Source organism: Oncorhynchus mykiss, chromosome 10 (assembly GCF_057628025.1).
Source record: "Oncorhynchus mykiss isolate SJ-2025 chromosome 10, ASM5762802v1, whole genome shotgun sequence".
NCBI classification, from domain to species: Eukaryota; Metazoa; Chordata; class Actinopteri; order Salmoniformes; family Salmonidae; genus Oncorhynchus; species Oncorhynchus mykiss.
Window position 1 is genome coordinate 35215059 of NC_143031.1, and position 19173 is coordinate 35234231.

At 42.4% G+C, this 19173-nt stretch overlaps 2 protein-coding genes across 3 annotated transcripts; both read right to left on the reverse strand.

The window, feature by feature from the left end:
- Window positions 1-887: 887 nt before the first annotated feature.
- Window positions 888-10727, reverse strand: LOC110533724 (solute carrier family 12 member 9). 2 transcript variants are annotated; one of them, XM_021618193.3, is made up of 14 exons: window positions 10362-10727; window positions 9696-9959; window positions 9327-9461; window positions 8531-8668; window positions 8037-8336; window positions 7718-7825; window positions 7024-7135; window positions 6720-6877; window positions 6518-6600; window positions 6297-6421; window positions 5928-6120; window positions 3895-4069; window positions 3472-3618; window positions 888-3257 (listed from the first exon to the last, which is right to left on the reverse strand). In XM_021618193.3, the coding sequence occupies exons 2-14, from the start codon at window positions 9895-9897 to the stop codon at window positions 2407-2409; spliced, it is 2727 nt and encodes a 908-aa protein (XP_021473868.1). In that variant the 5' UTR covers window positions 9898-9959; window positions 10362-10727; the 3' UTR covers window positions 888-2406. The 2 variants fall into 2 exon arrangements, with proteins under 2 accessions (XP_021473868.1, XP_090042568.1); XM_090186442.1 differs by lacking the exons at window positions 8531-8668; window positions 9327-9461 and having other exon boundaries at window positions 10362-10720.
- Window positions 10728-13350: 2623 nt separating this feature from the next.
- Window positions 13351-16704, reverse strand: LOC110533725 (uncharacterized). Its single transcript, XM_021618195.3, has 2 exons — window positions 14746-16704; window positions 13351-14646 (listed from the first exon to the last, which is right to left on the reverse strand). The coding sequence occupies exons 1-2, from the start codon at window positions 15368-15370 to the stop codon at window positions 13907-13909; spliced, it is 1365 nt and encodes a 454-aa protein (XP_021473870.3). The 5' UTR covers window positions 15371-16704; the 3' UTR covers window positions 13351-13906.
- Between the last annotated feature and the right edge of the window lie 2469 nt (window positions 16705-19173).

Genomic DNA, 19173 nt, shown 5'->3' on the forward strand with positions numbered 1-19173 from the left:
CTTCCAATCGCTTGTGCTTTCTTAATTTCCTCTCCTTTAGTGTGTGGCTCCCTTTATGGTGTCCACTAACATGACCCACAACTTGCCCCCCCAACCTGTTGTTGAAGAGTGCCAGTGCTTTTGCCCGTGAAGCTCTGAACACAGTGGGTCACTCTAGCTACATCAGCGGCTGTGTCTCTCACGCTCTTCAAGTAGGAACTTCTCTTATCCACTCAAATATTCAAAACAAACTACTCTATAACGTTTTTGTTACCTTAGCCAAAAATGAGCCATGCAGAATATCCTATTAGACTATTTTATGTGATTGTAAATATCTCGGTCTCTCTTTGCCATCTCACAGAACATTGCTCTGTCCATTTTCTTCCCTGATTGGCTACGCCTTTCATCCTACTGTGTGAAGCAGACAGAGAAATTTGCAACGAGCATGGAGAAGAAAATTGATGAAATGACAGAACGTTCTGCGAGCAAAGAGGACTAAGGAGTGCTTTAAAGAGGTCATATTGGAAATTGATATGAGAAGTTTTACTTCATATGTAGGGAACTAATTGATCAATGTTACTGTTTTTGCATCGACTGCCATTGAAAGGTATTGGTAATAGGAAAGAGATTGTGTAATGTTGATGTGATGTAAACAAGCTGACCCCAAATCCATCATGAACTATATAGCCTGAGTGCAGCAGAGTATGATCTGTGGGAGACGCAACTCTCAAACAGGTTTCTATAGTACATGTTCTAGCTATATACACATATTAGGGATATAGACTCCAACATAACTGAACGCTTAAACATGTTCTGGTTGATTTGGACTTTTAACATAGTACAATTTTTGGTATCAACCGTAACGTCATTTTTGTGATCTCGATTTTCTTAGAAATAAATAGAGACAGTTACTTTTGTTTATTTTATTGCCTTTTGCCAACCCATTCACAAATGACTGTCAAATTGTTGTTACGGAGTAACATATGTGTAAAGGAAACAGTATGTTATAAAAACATTTAATGTAATTACTTTGGTTTTTGACATTTTCTATTGAGTCATTTGCTTGGACAGAGTCCTTATTAACTCACAAGCAGCCTGTCTGGCACTCACTGATCAGTCCACAGACTCTAGAGAACAGTCTGTGTGGCACAACCTGAGAACAGTACATTCTGAGCAGAGTCAGAAATATACAGTAACTTCATAGGACTGTAAAGAGGAAACTATTTCTGCTTTAGCACAAACATCCCACCACAAGTTGTGAAATGTGTAAGCTTTCATTTAGCGCCGACTACATGCCTCTAAATTAATAATAATTGTTTTCATAGAGACCAAACTCCTTGCAGTAACATTCTGTTTCCAAATCTGTCCATAAGAAAAGCATAGCAAGACAGCATAAAAATAGAAATCATTTTCCCAAGTAACAAATGAATGGCATGATCCTTAGCATTTGGTAGAAGGGTGATGCATTATAAATTAGACTAAATATATCAGCAATCCATATTTAGTCTGCCTGCCAGTGGCTTAATGCTTGTGTATTATGACAATATTGTCAAGCATTAGGCACTAATGTAGTTCATAGCGGTTTCAGGAAGTTTGAATTCATGTTCCATCATGGACCACAGAGTAGTCCGAAGAAGCAGCATTTCAAGCACGACCAATTGGTGAGTGACCCAAAATCCTAAGAGATTATTTGGTCCAAAGACACTCGTGAGCTCTCCCAAACTGGGTCACAATCTGAAGAGGAATACACTGGGAAAAGGGATCAATGGAAAGCGATTGTACCAGCATCAAATAAAAGAACACAAGGAACACAAAATTCTAGTTTCCATAGCTAGTTAGCATATGTTGCCCTTTCTGTATTTCAGAATCCATTTTCCCTCCAACATTCAACCTATCATATGATTCTTCTTTGGTCCTGTGCCGCAGAACAGACCATTTGATCTACTGACATGTAACATTCACTCACACTGAATCAGTGTCACTCTCAGGCCACACGGTCAATTCCAGAGCGGAGGTTTTTTATGAAAACTACATCTGCTATATTAGGCACAACATAAATGTACTTATATTATTACCCAACCAACACAACGGCATGAGACAAGTACTCCATTAAATTACAGTTAACAAATAAATACATTACAGAAAGTAGGTAGGTACCACTGTGACTGACTAGGTGTTGAATGTGTTCATTTGAGAAATTAGTGGATGTGTCAATGAGTTACAATACAAGATGTGAAACTACATGCCCAGGGAACAGAGCTATACTTATAGGTCCCGTTGTGTAGTGTGCCTGTGTGTTTATTTTCTAACTAAAAAGTATGTTGTGTAAAGTAGCTCATATTGTAAGCATTTAGACTGCCATTTCTATCATGTTCAGGATGAAGTTAATTACATGACATTTTGATCCCATAAAACACACAGTGACACTCAAAGCTCAGTGCACGTGACTGGGGTGAGACCATGAATCAAGAGGGTTGGGCCTAAACCATAAGTCACAGCTTCCAACTGACTGAGATATGTGTGTGATTGGCTGGAGTGAGCAGGGGGGCGTGGTAAATACAGGAAGCGGACAGCTGCCTCAGCACTGTGCTCCATCAGCATCCTGTTGACTGCAGACTGGAAGTCCTCTGAAAGGGCCTGGGCCGGCTTCGTCAGGCCCTCCAGCTCTGGGTCCTGTGTCTGTTTCTGTCCATAGAGCTGCACCACAGAGTCCCAGGGCACTATCTTGATGGAGGCCCTGATCCTCAGCTTCCTCAACAGCTCCCGGTAGGTCTCCTCTTTAACCATCCAACCCTGGTCGCTGGACTCTGCCTCCACACACAGGAATATTCTCATTTTGGCATGGCGCCATCTGCTGGCCATGTTGAGAACACACGCCATCTGCAGCAGGAAGAGACTGCACACGTCCACGGAGGCTGCAGACGTGCTGCTCGGCTGCAGCAGGTTGAGGGGCCACACGTCGATGATCCTCGTGGCCCCGTCCGTCTTGGTCCCCATGCCCTCTCCCTGCAGCTGGAAGAAATAGCGGCCAAGACACACGTTCTTACTCATCTTGATGGCATCCGAGATGATTCCCACATACTCCTCTGACGTGAGCCAGCGTGGGCTCTCCACATGGCGGACCGGGGGGAAGTGGGCTTGCAGAGAGGGCAGATCCACCCCAAAATCATCCCCTCCAGACCCTTTTGACTCACAGAAGGCAGGGTCTTGGAGGAAGTAGTCCTCAGGGGTGCAGCTGTCGTAGAACCCCAAGACCAGAGTGTTGGGCTTCATGCCGCCTTGAAGAGATAAGAGTGGAGGAGGATAATCAAATGCACTAAAAAGTATATTGCTTGATGGGTAAAACTGTTTTATGTTCCATTTTCCAAAGTAGTAATATTATAATGAATATGTCGTGTCAATACTCTTCCTGACACCGTTGTGTGTGAAGAGGAGAAATCAACTGGACAACAATACGACCCAGAATGGTAAGCAGGAGGATATGTAACTCACCCAGGCCAGTGATACGGAGCAGATGCTGTGTTCCCTGCCTCACAGAGGGGGACAGAGTCAGATCCACGAAGGCCTTCACCCCCAGCTTATCTACCAGACTCAGCCAGAAGTTATACTGCTGCTGGACAGGATCAGAAGGCAGGGTGTCTGAAACACAGATGAGAGGCTGGCTGAATGACTGGACTGCCTTGATTCCCAAACAAAAGAAGAGCCTGACTAGTTTCCATAAAATGTTAAATGAATTGTCTATGAATAGAAATGTCATATTTCTAGGAATATCACACTTACTGTAGATTACTAATTTTTGTATCAAATAGTAGAAGCTTTAGGTTTCATGTGGTCATAAACATGACAAGCATTTATTGTAAGTCAATCACGATTCCGCTGGTACCAGAACTCCCGTCACCATCCATATAATATTACCCAGATCTCCCAGCTTCACGTGTCCCAGAACAAACAGCCCGCCCTTCTTCAACTGGTTGACAAAGTTGATGAGCTGGCAGGAGGAGCGAGGGTTGGCCACCATCAACAACACCTGGGGCCTCCAAAACTTCACATGGTCCTTCCTCACGTCCAGCATCAGCAGATACTTACGCACCTACAAGAGAGGTGGAATGGGTGGAAACCAGATTCAAAGCATCAAGTATGACAGCAGTGACACACCCCAGTGTCCTGTTAAGTAGGAAACAGCGTAGAAAAACATTTTGCATCAGAAAATGAAAATCTGTTTTCTAAATTGGACAAGTTCAGGTAGTTCTTCCCCATTGCAAAATATTTTCTCTACTGAACACGACCCAGGAACTGGCCCATACAGTGGAGCAAAAAAAGTATTTAGTCAGCCACCAATTGTGCAAGTTCTACCACTTAAAAAGATGAGGCCTGTCATTTTCATCATAGGTACACTTCAACTATGACAGACAAAATGAGAAGAAAAAAAAATCCAGAAAATCACACTGTAGGATTTTTATGAATTTATTTGCAAATTATGGTGGAAAATAAGTATTTGGTCAATAACAAAAATGTATCTCAATACTTTGCTATATACACTTTGTTGGCAATGACAGAGGTCAAACGTTTTCTGTAAGTCTTCACAAGGTTTTCACACACTGTTGCTGGTATTTTGGCCCATTCCTTCATGCAGATCTCCTCTAGAGCAGTGATGTTTTTGGGCTGTTGCTGGGCAACACGGACTTTCAACTCCCTCCAAAGATTTTCTATGGGGTTGAGATCTGGAGACTGGCTAGGCCACTCCAGGACCTTGAAATGCTTCTTACAAAGCCACTCCTTCGTTGCCCGGGCAGTGCGTTTGGGATCATTGTCATGCTGAAAGACCCAGCCACGTTTCATCTTCAATGCCCTTGCTGATGGAAGGAGGTTTTCACTCAAAATCTCACGATACATGGCCCCATTCATTCTTTCCTTTACACGGATCAGTCGTCCTGGTCCCTTTGCAGAAAAACAGCCCCAATGCATGATGTTTCCACCCCCATGCTTCACAGTAGAGTAGGTATGGTGTTCTTTGGATGCAACTCAGCATTCTTTGTCCTCCAAACACGACGAGTTTTTACCAAAAAGTTATATTTTGGTTTCATCTGACCATATGACATTCTCCCAATCTTCTTCTGGATCATTCAAATGCTCTCTAGCAAACTTCAGACGGGCCTGGACATGTACTGGCTTAAGCAGGGGGACACGTCTGGCACTGCAGGATTTGAGTCCCTGGCGGCGTAGTGTGTTACTGATGGTAGGCTTTGTTACTTTGGTCCCAGCTCTCTGCAGGTCATTCACTAGGTCCCCCCCGTGTGGTTCTGGGATTTTTGCTCACCGTTCTTGTGATAATTTTGACCCCACGGGGTGAGATCTTGCATGGAGCCGCAGATCGAGGGAGATTATCAGTGGTCTTGTATGTCTTCCATTTCCTAATAATTGCTCCCACAGTTGATTTCTTCAAACCAAGCTGCTTACTTTTTGCAGATTCAGTCTTCCCAGCCTGGTGCAGGTCTACAATTTTGTTTCTGGTGTCCTTTGACAGCTCTTTGGCCTTGGCCATAGTGGAGTTTGGAGTGTGACTGTTTGAGGTTGTGGACAGGTGTCTTTTATACTGATAACAAGTTAAAACAGGTGCCATTAATACAGGTAACGAGTGGAGGACAGAGAAGCCTCTTGAAGAAGTTACAGGTCTATGAGAGCCAGAAATCTTGCTTGTTTGTAGGTGACCAAATACTTATTTTCCACCATAATTTGCAAATAAATTCATAAAAAATCCTACAATGTGATTTTCTGATTTTTTTTTCTCATTTTGTCTGTCATAGTTGAAGTGTAACTATGATGAAAATTACAGCCCTCTCATATTTTTAAGTGTGAGAACTTGCACAATTGGTGGCTGACTAAATACTTTTTTGCCCCACTGTGTGTGTTTGTATGTACTGGCACGTCTGTGTGTGTGGTGTGGGTACCTGATGAAAGATGAGAGCCTGGCTGATGTATCCCCAGCTGCTGGTTGGTGATCTGTAGTGCAGGAAAAGCAACAGCAGTAAGAGGAGGACGATGCTGGCTGAGGAGTAGACCGGGTTAATGACAAACATCATCACCAGACAGCTTAGGATGCCCAGCAGACACGTGTGCCAGGAGAACACCTGGAAAGTGGGCCTGGTGAAGACAGGGAGACAGGTAAAACAGGTGAAAGACAGGTGAAAACTGGACATTGATGGTCAAAAGTATTCTAGTTAAACACTACTTCACTAAGGACAGCATCATCACACAATAAGGTCAATGTCTTCTTTTTTTATAACAGATTGTACAGCATGATGCTAGTGTTTGATTACCTGAAGTTGGGGGCCGATGCCCACTCCAGAGCCAGACAGGCCAGGTCGACAGCAGCATAGGCCAGCAGGTAGAATACTGTCACCAGGCCAGCTATGGCATTAAGCTGGCCTGCAAACACCACACACTACACAGTCACACCAAAGACACAGTCTCAGAGCCTGTAGAATTTTAAAAGTTGTACTGCATAGCTAAATACGATACACCCATCACTTCTCCTCACCTGTGCCAACCCCCAGGTGTAGAGCACTGCCACCCATGGGTTGCCTGAGCTGGATGTGATAGCAGCAGGAGCCAATGGAAAACCTATGGATAACACAACATCAAAGCATGCTCTTTATTTTATATTAAACAAAAACATGTCCTTTACTCTGTTGCAGAAATAGCCTGTCTTTTAATGTGAAACTTGTTCAACAACATCTTACCAAAGAGTTGGTCCAGTGCGAGGGCGTGAAGGATCCGGGACGCCCCAATCAGAGAGCACATGGCTGCTGACAGGGCAGAACAATAGATCCCGATGGTGACAAATGGAGGCCAGATGTTTATACGCTGGAAAAACCCGTAATCCTGAGCCAACAGGGTCCTAAACAAAAGACATTCATTAGTTGGCTGTATTAAACTACATTGTTTTCAGTATGATTAATATGCAGGTATTAAATTATGAGAAAATTAGATGGGTGACAGAGTTCCAACCATTCCAAGCCTCAATAACAGCCCATCCATTCAGACCTTTCACATGTGGAGCTGGCCAGGATGAAGAGCAGGACATAGACTATGAAGGTGTAGAGGACTGCAATAATGGTGCCTTTGGGAATGGCAGCACTGGGGTTCTTCAGCTCTCCTACAGACAACAGATTGAGGGGAAGATGGTGGAACATGTCAAGTTAGAGTCTACGTGACGCTTAAATGAGATGTGAAGTAATGGAGGGCAATTCTATGGTAACACAATTATGCTAAGACTCAGATTTATCACTTTAAAATGTATACCAAACAAAAACACATTGATTTCCAAGTTGAACAAAACACAAGACTACTTTTAACAATTTCCATAGAAAATTGTACAACTGTGCAGATGTAGCAAAATGCTTGTGCTTCTAGTTTGACAATGCAGTAATATCTAACAAATTCACAATGACTCCTTTACATTTGTATGTATAAAGTAATGAATAAGAAGATGTACATATATAAACGTGATCATTGTGTGTAGAGTTGTAAACTTTGAAATCAATGGTTTTTGTTTGGCATACATTTTAAAGTAAAACTAAATCGGAGTCTCAGGGTAATTGGTTACAGTGGATTTGCACCTGGAACTAAAAGATTCCATTACCTTGATTCAGAATGCATATGGAAAGTTGTTAATGACAACTATTTGTAGTTGTAATATCCACCAGCTGGCATGAGTTTTAATGTGTGTGGACAGTACCTGACATGTTGGCTCCGGCCATGATTCCGGTGCAGCTGGTGAACATGACAGCGAACACAGTGGCGAATGACATGACTTTACCAGTGCTGTAGTCCACAGTGTAGCCCGCTAAGGATAAGAAAGAGGAAGAACACTATTTCTACAACAGCTCTCTCAAACCATAAAACTAACGACTTTTTACACATCCAGTTCAACTTCCCTATCAAGGCTTACTATAACTAGAATGCATCTGAAATAGTACCCTGTTCCCTATACAGTGCACCTAAGTACTATCGCACCGTCCCCCCCTGACCTTTGACTCCAGGCAGCCAGTACTCACAGCCCAGGTTGTCCTTCAGCGTGGTGCCGTTGAAGCCTGTGTAGCTGGCATTGTAGGTGAGGGTCTGGTTGCCAGGGCCCTGGTGGGTGATGAGGAACTTTAGGGGCGTGGTCAGCGCCAGGGGGCTGATGTAGATGGACAGAAGGGAGATGGTCACCACCAGCAGGATGAGGAAGGAGGTGCGGGCGAAAATGTGGGCGCCCACTAGGCACACCATCAGAACCAGCAGGAGAACTATGGAAGAGTACAGCACTGTGTACCAGTAGCCCTGGGGAAGCACTCGAAACGCAGAGGAGGACGCTGAGGTGGGAGTGGGACATAGAAGTTGATAAGATGTCAGATGGACACATTGTGGAATGACTACTTTGAATGCATGAGGCACCAACCTTCTAAGAAACATTCAGTAGATTTTTTTTAAGCAGTACCACAAAACATGGCATGCATGCTAGGAATTATAAGTATTGGGCTGTTAATTATAGAATGTCAAAACTAACCTGGATCCTGACCAAATATGTCAAGTAGTGCCTCTACCAGACCAAGCACATACACTCCACATGCACACACTTTGGCCAGGAAGAACATGAGGCCAATGCTTCCTCCAAACTCTGGGCCCAAAGATCGACTAATCATGACTGGCAGACAAGGTCAAGGGGTTAAATATCACTGATCTGGAGTGAATCATGTGGTTTTAAAACTATGAGCAGGCAAAAGTCAGCATAGCAACCTGCTCAGTTGGTTAAATCATATGATGCACACAGGGCTGGACTAATGCATTCCGGGGCCCGGGGCCCAGGGTACCTACCTCCAGGGCCCCCCAAAAAAATATTTTTGGGAAAACACAAAACACCTGGAGGTCGGGGGCCTCGGGGCATGTCCCCTTCGTGTCTGTTAGGTAATCTGGGCCTGGATGCATCAGATGATGTTTCATTTAGTTTATTAGGATCCCTATTAGCTGTTGAACATGCAGTAGCTACTCTTCTTGGGGTCCACCATGTCTTTACCATGTCCAGATGTCATCAGAAACGGTTATCTTTTTGACTACAAAACATAGAATCCCGCCATTTTCACGATGTTGGGTTGGTGTTGGAGATTATGAAAATGATGTTCAAATCGTGGTGAAATTTTCCTTAAAGATAAGGGCTAGAATTACTGTAAAGACTGTGTCATCAAGATTTAATAGTAAAAGCATAGCTGTTTTAAACTGCACTAATACTTAAGAGGAATAAAAAACAATTGCTAAAAAAAAAAAAATGTTTTTGGGGGGTGAGAACAAACCGGTGTTAAGGATACAATAGGCCCCACCTCCCTGCACAGCACCGTTGGTGGAAATAGCACAGATGGACAAGATGGTGAGGGAGATAATGGTGTAGGCAACAAGCAGCATCACAAGACCCTGCAAGAGCCCCGCATGACCAACCACAAACCCTATAGGAGACATCATTACACAGTATTAGTCTTGTTACAGGACCACAATATATTAACCTAATGCATTCACATGCATGCACAGTTACACACACTTTAAAAAAAATTATCTAGCAAAGCTTGAAGCCAACAGCAGTTTCTGACCATCAGCAAGCATCACTGAACATCGCACTGTAAATAAATTCCACATTCACAGCCTATATTTGTAGTTGTCTGACATCTAGATGCTGCACTCACCAGTTCTGAGGAAGAGGACAATGCTAAACATGGAGAGGACAGTGGGCACCATCACCCCGAAGAAGGTGTTGAGCTTTCGAGGTACAGCATTAGGAGTGCTGGCCTCCCCAGTGCCCTCTGACGCCCCTATGCCACACACTGCATTGTCTGCTGACAGACCACATACCCCATGGGCGAGGAGGGGTGTGTGTTCATTAGACATGGCTTTCAGCAGAAGCGTTTTGTTTTTAGATGGTTCAGACGTCCCCTGAACCTTTTGTAACCCTGTTAAATGGAGTCATTATTTGTATAAGTTCGTAGCAACGCTGACAAAAGGACATATTCCTGAAAACACAGTATGGCTTTATGTTTACAACAAGCGGAGGGTTTTAAATAAAACTATGAGCCACCAGAAAAGCATCAGACATTCTACTTAAACATGATGCTTCAAGGTCATGCAACGTTAAGAGTTGCGCGATTGTATCGAATTGATGTTTAATTTCATGTATCCACAAAGGGGAAGTGAAACGGCGATACACAGTGGTTCTCAGCGAGGTCATTCTACAATTCAACCTCGCAATTCCATAAACTTGTAGTTTGACTAATGATAAAACATTTGTTTATTGTGTTGTTTGCTTTGCGATAATGCCGTATGGTAGGTATAGCCAGATGAAAACAGAAACTCACCTCAACTCCGTCAGCAAGAATCAGCGCGCGCACTTCCGCTTGTTAAAAACCTCCTCAGTCGGCCTCTGTCTCTGAGACTGCCCGCGTATTAGTTCACAGCTAAATGATGACGTAATTTAACAGCATTAACACATGCGTGTTTTGTTAGTTAATAGTTGATTTTAGTAGATTTGAAAACTACTGGCCATAGGTAGCATAGGCGACATACATATTATCCAATAGCGCATAAGATATTAAACAGAAATGCCTAAATCTAAACAGATGTAATTCAAATGTACATCTGTATTCTACATATGCCCATAGACATTGAGCAGCTTGCAGATATGATGCTGTCTACTTGCCGCCTCTATTTGTTCGGTGCAGGTCACGGGACAGTATAAACTGTTCATGTGACCGTCAAAAAGGGGAGGGTGAAAATACCACAAATATATGTCACGAATGATTAGAGACCTGTGTTTTGCGCAATCATGTGACATGCTTGGATTTTAATCTTTAGTTTTATTAATCACATGGTACCCTTTTTCTTATGTCAGACGGTCCACCACCATCCATAGACAACTGCTTAAATTTTGGGTGTAATTCTCATCTGGGGCCCTGTGTTTAGTCACGATTGTACAAAACACAGGGCCCCAGATGAGCAAAGCCAGACAGCAAAGGTCAGGTGTATAGTTCTCTGCATCTTGTGATATGTAGAAAATATTGTAATAACTATATTTAAGATTATGAATAAACTTGGTGTCTTGGGTCCCTTTCAGAAGTTGTTTTTCAAAAGGATCTGACCCTTTTCCCTCAATTTTCACCTAAAATGACATACCCAAATCTAACTGCCTGCAGCTCAGGACCCGAAGCAAGGATATGCATATTCTTGATACCATTTGAAAGGAAACACATTGACATTTGTGGAAATGTGAAATTAATGTAGGAGAATAACACATAAGATCTGTTAAAATATCTTGTACCATCATCTTTGAAATGCAAGAGAAAGGTCCTAATGTATTAATCCACCCCATTTAGGTTTTGGCCAGTGTGGCAGCAGTGTATGTGTAACGTTTTAGACTGATCCAATGAACCATTGCATATCTGTTCAAAATGTTGTGCCTAATTGGTTTATTATTACATTTTCAAAGTTCATAATTTTGTACTCTCCTCAAACAATTGAATTGTATTCTTTCACTGTGATAGCTACTGTAAATTGTACAGGACAGTAAGATTAACAAGAATTTAAGATTTCTGCCCATTTCAGATACAATTGAAGTCGGAAGTTTACATACACTTAGGTTGGAGTCATTCGTTTTTCAACCACTCAACAAATTTCTTGATAACAAACTATAGCTTTGGCAAGTCGGTTAGGACATCTACTTTGTCCATGACACAAGTAATTTTTCCAAAAATTGTTTACAGACAGATTATTTCACTTATAACTCAGTATCATATCTCCAGTGGGTCAGAAGTTTACATACACTAAGTTGACTGTGCCTTTAAACAGCTTGAAAAATTCCAGAAAAGAACGTTGTGGCTTTAGAAGCTTCTGATAGGCTAATTGACATCATTTGAGTCAATTGGAGGTGTATCTGTGGATGTATTTCAAGGCATACATTCAAACTCAGTGCCTCTTTGTTTGATATCATGGGAAAATCAAAAGAAATCAGTTGAGACCTCAGAAAAAAAATTCTAGACCTCCACAAGTCTGGTTCATCCTTGGGAGCAATTTCCAAACGCCTGAAGGTAGCACGTTCATCTATACAAACAATAGTACGCAAGTATAAACACCATGGGACGACGTAGCCGTTATAGCGCTCAGGAAGGAGACATTCTGTCTCCAAGAGATTAACGTACTTTGGTGTGAAAAGTGCAAATCAATCCCAGAACAACAGCAAAGGACCTTGTGAAGATGCTGGAGGAAACAGGTACAAAAGTATCTATATCCACAGTAAAACGAGTCCTACATCAACATAACCTAAATGTCCGCTCAGCAAGGAAGAAGCCACTGCTCCAAAACCTCCATTAAAAAGCCAGACTACAGTTTGCAACTGCACATGGGGACAAAGATCGTACTTTTTGGAGAAAGGTCCTCTGGTCTGATGAAACAAAAATAGAACTGTTTGGCCATTATGACCATCATTATGTTTGGAGGAAAAAGGGGGAACTTGCATGCCGAAGAACACCATCCCAACCGTGAAGTACGGGGGTGGCAGCATCATGTTGTGGGGGTGCTTTGCTGCAGGAGGGACTGGTGTACTTCACAAAATAGATGGCATCAGGAGGCAGGAAAATTACATGGATATATTGAAGCAACATCTCAAGACATCAGTCACGAAGTTAAAGCTTGGTCGCAAATGGGTCTTCCAAATGGACAATGACCCCAAGCATACTTCCAAAGTTGTGGCAAAATGGCTTAAGGACAACAAAGTCAAGGTATTGGAATGGCCATCACAAAGCCCTGACCTCAATCCTATAGAAAATTTGTGGGCAGAACTGAAAATGCGTGTGCGAGCAAAGAGGCCTATAAACCTGACTCAGTTACACCAGCTCTGTCAGGGGGAATAGCCCAAAATTCACCCAATGTATTGTGGGAAGCTTGAGGAAGGCTACCCGAAAAGTTTGACCCAATTAAACAATTTAAAGGCAACGATACCAAATACTAATTGAGTGCATGAAAACTTCTGACCCACTGGGAATGTGATGAAAGAAATAAAAGCTGAAATAAATCACTATTATTTGGACATTTCACATTCTTAAAATAAAGTGGTGATCCTAACTGACCTAAGACAAGGAATTTTTACTAGGATTAAATGTCAGGAATTGTGGAAAAACTGATTTTAAAATGTATTTGGGAAAGGTGTATGTAAACTTCAGACTTCAACTGTATGTCTATGTCCTGGGATTTTTTTTTGTTACTTACAACCTCATGCTAATCACATTAGCTCAACCATCCCGCAGGGGGGGAAACACATATCCCAAAGAGGTTAAACAAAATAATCAAATAATACTGTGAAAGTGTCACTTTTTATTGGTAAATTGTCAAAAACTTTATGTAATTGCTGTTCAAAATGAACAGGCTAACTCACACAGTTCCATATAAAAACAATACACCAGAATAATAATTTAAAATGCATATCACTTCCCTGTTATGGGCTATTTATGGCATTAAACTGTTGATAATGGCGATGTGATACCAACAAAAACACACCAATGATTTCTGCATTGTGATCCCAACTCAGCTCAAGTATTCTGTATTTCCATTTTATACAAAAAAATCATATTTTTAAAGTAAATGGAAATCAACCCTTGATGCAAAATGGCTGTATGAACCTTTCCAGGTGGAATCTGCAAACCTCTCATATCTATGACAACATAATGAACACCCTTTTAATGCCAATGAAGAAAATTGTGAACAAGTAGAAAAGAGAATAAATATGACTCTATACACAATCAGCTTGTCTACATTGTCAATTTAATAATATTAACTTCTGATTAGGATGACCTTAACACAAATAATCACATTTATCAAATGTGTGTATGAATGTGTACCAAATCCATCCTGATCAGGAATCCAGGGACTGTGAGTGGTGGTGTGGCCATGTGTAGGAGGGCCCTGCTTGAAGTAAAGACAGTGATGGGTGGGGTGTGGTGGGAGAAGGTGAGTGGGTCAGCCTGTGCTTCTTGAGCTGGCCCAGCTCCCTGAAACAGCAGCCACACTGGGCACAGCGGTAGGGCCTCTCCCCAGTGTGGATGCGTTGGTGCTTATGCAGACTGTCCAGGTGGCGGAAACGCTTCTCGCAATACCTGCAAGGATATGGCCTCTCACCCGTGTGAATGCGCTGGTGTGTCTTCAGACAGTAGAAGCGACGGAAGCCCCGGCCACACACGTTGCAGCGATGCACCTTATCTGAGCTCTCCCTTCTGACTTCAAAAGCCCCAACAAGACCAGGGCCTTCTACAATAGGTGGGACAAAGCCCATGAAGTTACCATCATTGTCATGGTTATCGATGTGAGTTGGCATCTGTGGCGGCAGTTGTGATGATTCAGGGAGTTGTGACTCCAGCATACTAGGTAACTCAGGGTCATTTTCAATTTTAACTGTTCCTTTGACTTCTTGCACCTCATCCAGCACCTGGATCAGGCCCAGGTCATTCACATTGCCTGCTGGGTGACTCGGACCCATCTCAAATTCAAAGTTGGTAATAGAGGTTCTGTGAGGGACCTCTACTGCCACTGTATCCCCCTCCTGCTCGCGTGGAATTCTTCTAGAGTCCTCTAATCCACTTGCCCTGACTTTGTACTCTGAAAGAGATGAATGACATCATCATGACCAGTGAGCAGGAGACTTTTCACTTATTGAGTGCATGCAAGTATTGATGTCTGTGTCCGGCGTAAGCCTACCTTTCTCTACAACTCCATCATCCGTGATGTAGAATTGATCCTCTGCATCCTCCTCAGTGTGTTGAGGTGAGCTTTCAACCTCTACTTGTGGCGCTTTGGATGTTTGTGAAGAATTGGAGCAAGAGACAGTGGAGGAGGATGTCCGTATTCCTCTCAAGCTTGAGCTGCTCCTGGGCCATTCATGCTGCACTGTTGGTAAGCAAAGACCTACACTAGGGAGTGACTTCGAAAACTGGGATCGTGTGGATGAGGCTCGAAACGACTTGGGCACACGGGTCGTGCCCCTGTTCAGCATGCTGGATGGACTCCCCGTACCAGGACCTAAAGTACCTGATCTAGGATGGTTGTGATTAAGGAGTAAACACTGTTTGATGTTGTTCTCGGCTGCTGTCATGTAGTACCGTACAGCGTTGAGTTCACCCTCCGATAGCTCAAGTCTCTCTCTCAAACTTTGGTTCTCACGATGAGACTCAGCAGCAGCAGTCCGAGCTGCGGTCATTTTGATGCCGACTACCCTGGCAGTTTCCTTTAAAACGGTTTCAACAGCACACCTTACTGCCCGTTCGATGGTCGATGCAAGTTCATATTGAAGGAAAGAGACACTGGCCTCCATCGTCAGACTCATGGTAGTGATTAGCTAGTAATGGGACGTTTCCCAACAGTTCTAATAAGCAAGCTACAACAAGAGGCTCAGGATTCAGTCCTTGTTTTGTAAGCAAGGTAGCTAGCTAGCAACTGCGTTAGCTACGTAACTCCGCTACTTAGCCTGCGAACGTTAAATGTCCAGAAAGCCGCTCTGGCATGATACACAAGTGACAGTCATTTTAAAGAGTTTTTAAATCAAACATACTGAACAACTCAATTACTCATACATCGAGTCAACTTGTTTCTCGGATGTTCTTATTCAAAAACGTGGTAATAACTTGTGTTAAATGTTTTGCTAGCTCACCTTTCTTCTTCTCTGAGGTTTTATGGCAACCAGACAGACTACAAATTGTGGTCCACAACTATAAACTGTATTTCCGCCACCTACTGTACGGAGTAGTGAATTTAGGGAAAAAAATATTCCAGGAAAAATTACTTATAAAAAAACAAAAATAAATAATAGCGCATCCCACTCCTTCAGTCACATACCGATCGATATCACATCCCTGCACAGGCTCGGGGGCCTGGGAGAGGGAACATTTGCGGCCAGTAGGCCTAATCCCTGCAATGGTCTTCCTTCCTGAAGACCCCAAAACATTTCTGCGCAGATTATGGGCGCGTTCCTCTTCCCAGGCTTTGCTGACGCATACAGCTAAACACGTCATATATTATAATCAATCTGGTGCCCGACGGCACAGTCGATGAGGCTAGTAGCGTAGCAAAGTCTATATATTTTTTATAACTAACCCATTTTTTATAATAGACCAGAGCCTATTGTTTCAAATGGGAGCAAATTAATCATAGTGGGCAGAACAAGCAAGGGGGTCGGCAGAGCCAAGCACGAGCTAGCGAGGTCCTATTTGTGCGTTCTAGCATTTATTTGCATATTTCCGTTGGGGAACGCCTACGCCGTGAAGTGCGCGTTTGCAATAACTCAATTCGCTCTTGCGCTCCTTCTAAACAATGCAATTTTTAGAAACAAAGGGTAAAGTCTACAAAACTCAGTCCACTCGTTTTGTTACAGATTCTACTTTTGGAAACAGAAAACTGTGTGGAGATCAAATGTTTCATCAATTCATTTGCAGAATGTCCGCCAAAATCCCATTTCGCCACATCTTCTTCCACTGCTTGCCACTAGGCTTCCTTTTTTCTCTCTCTTTTTTTGACACTGGGCTTCCTCTCATCACCATATTTGGTAGGGAGTTGAAATGCCGACCAGATGTTTCAAATATTTCATCCGGTGAAATATCTGGCTCATTGTTGTATCTGTGATTATATCCTGTTTCTTGGACTTCTTGTTTGCAAACTCACCCAGAGAAGAAGTGGAAGAGAGACGCCCAACTCGGTGGAAATTCTCTCTCCCTCCAGCAGGTGGCAGTTTTTCGTTGTTTCTCCCACCAAGCAAGGAGTTTTTGAATGGAGGTCAATGAGTGTCGAATTTGGTCAACAAAAAAATGAATGGATTATTTTTTTATTTACTTAACCTTTATTTATCTAGGCAAGTCAGTTAAGAACAAGTTCTTATTGACAATGACGGCCTACCCCGATCAAACCTTAACCCGGACAATTGTGCACTGCCCTATGAGACTCCCAATCACGACCGGTTGCGATACAGCCTGGAATCAAACCAGGGTCTGTAGTGACAACTCTAGCACTGAGATGCAGTGTCTTAGACCGCTGCACCACTCGGGAGCCCTATTTGCTAAGTGAGATTTATTTGATCAAATAGAAATGTCCTAATTTTTTAATTGTTAAGAGTGTACTGATATAAGTAGGACACGTGTCGTCCCGGCAACTTTGAGAAAAAACACTTTATAACAGTTATCTCGAGATGGCTATGCATATTATGAAATGCATATTATGAAATTAGGCTAGTAACATAGCAACTCTCTCCATTGAATACAAGCGGTTGAGGTCAACAACCCTCATCGAATATTCAAATAATGATTACAATAATGAGATGTATTTGGCACGCCTCACCATGCATCAACTTTTGTGTGTCGCTTAGGTATGCCGTCAAATGTGGTACAGTGAAGGAGGAGCTTTGTGGGCCTTGTAGTTCTAGCAGAGGGCAGACAGACCCCATGTCGTGCAATGACCATACAGTCATTTTAACCAGCATTACTTACATAACAGCATAGAGAGACAGCTAAAATAGGGGAAAGTATAGTATAGGTCTAGTACAGACAGAGGGTCAGATGTTACGAGTCTAGAATGATAGGTAAGATTCTCTATATCCTTTCAAAAAAGCCCAAATGCACCTAACATAACTAGCTAGCTCCTCAAATATCACATAGAAACATTATTTGATGGACTATGACACTGTCATATCATGTTTTTTAATCCCTCCAGGTGAGAATGGCTTCCAAACTTGACAATAAATGAATGGTCGTCTTCAATATTGCTTATTTTTAAGGTCACAATTTTCCAGATCGTTGTTAAATAACTATGTGGCCTATGTGGCCAATAATGACTCTGTTCATTTGTTTTGGAATTAGCCATTCCCAGAGCCATATATTTAGAAAGCTGGGCCAATGCAGTTTCTGTATTATGATACATTTACATGTGTTAGGTTCTTATTTTTCGGAGTAAATAACTCACGGACATTAGAGAAGCTTAACCAAATTTAATTCTTCCCAAAGGGTCGTTACAGCTGTAATTCAGACAAAGACATGTTCCCATCATCACAAGTATATATACTCCAGTTTAGACACTCCTCCTGCTCTCCAATACTTACATCTTATGGTTCCACAGGAAGAGGGTAACATGATATAATAACCATTATTTCTCCCTTTAGGAGATCTGACCTGACCTCTTGACCGCAACCCCTCCATCGCCTAATCCACAGATGTCCTCTCGTATCACCTATCGCACTCCCGTGACTCTCTCCCGTCCACCCAGCACATTCCACAGCCACTCGGTCTTTCTACAGATCTCTCCTTTATGCGTCTGATCTTTCATGTCTTTAATATATCAATGTTCAAAGTTTAGCCAGAATCCAACACATGACACTTCAACACTGTATGGCAGCCATGTTAGCTCCCCATTAACATCACATGAGGAATATTTCATCAATGATATTTAACTGAATGTCTAGAACTAGAACAATATTCCAGATTCTAAAAGTTGGCCCAACTCTCTAAATACATGGCACGGGCCATTCCTATCATACCCTTGCATTCAGTGTCCTTAGGAACAAAGCTTCATATTGATGTGACCCAACAACGGCTCCAAGGACTAGTAGGTGACATTCTCTTAAAATGGGAACACATTATATTTTAGGACAATTGTGGTCTTTATGTTTTGTTAAATGTTCCACTGCCACCCACTGTTTAAGCAAAGAATTGAACATCAAATCAGCCTCTTGGACTTCGGACATTTCTTGCATGCAAAAAATGGAGCACAAAATGCACAATTGTGTTTATCTAAAGGTTTAATCAGGAAAAGCTTTATGGTCCAAAGATAAGAGCGGTCACCCAGTTTTGGAATTTACTCCAGCTAACCATGCCTTTTTACGTAAAGCATTTGTACTGTTGTGGGCTAAATCAGGGTCACACAGAGTGTTTCCTGGTAGCCTCAAACAAATCTACTTTGAAACAAAAGTGTACACCTCACACACGTGGTTATGGGCTTAAAATAAAAGATGACACCTGTACCATATACAGAGCATTCGAAAAGTATTCAGACCCCTTGACTTTTGCCCCATTTTGTTACATTACAGCCTTATTCTAAAACGGATTAAAATGTTTTTTCTTTCTCACCAATCTACACACAATACCCCAT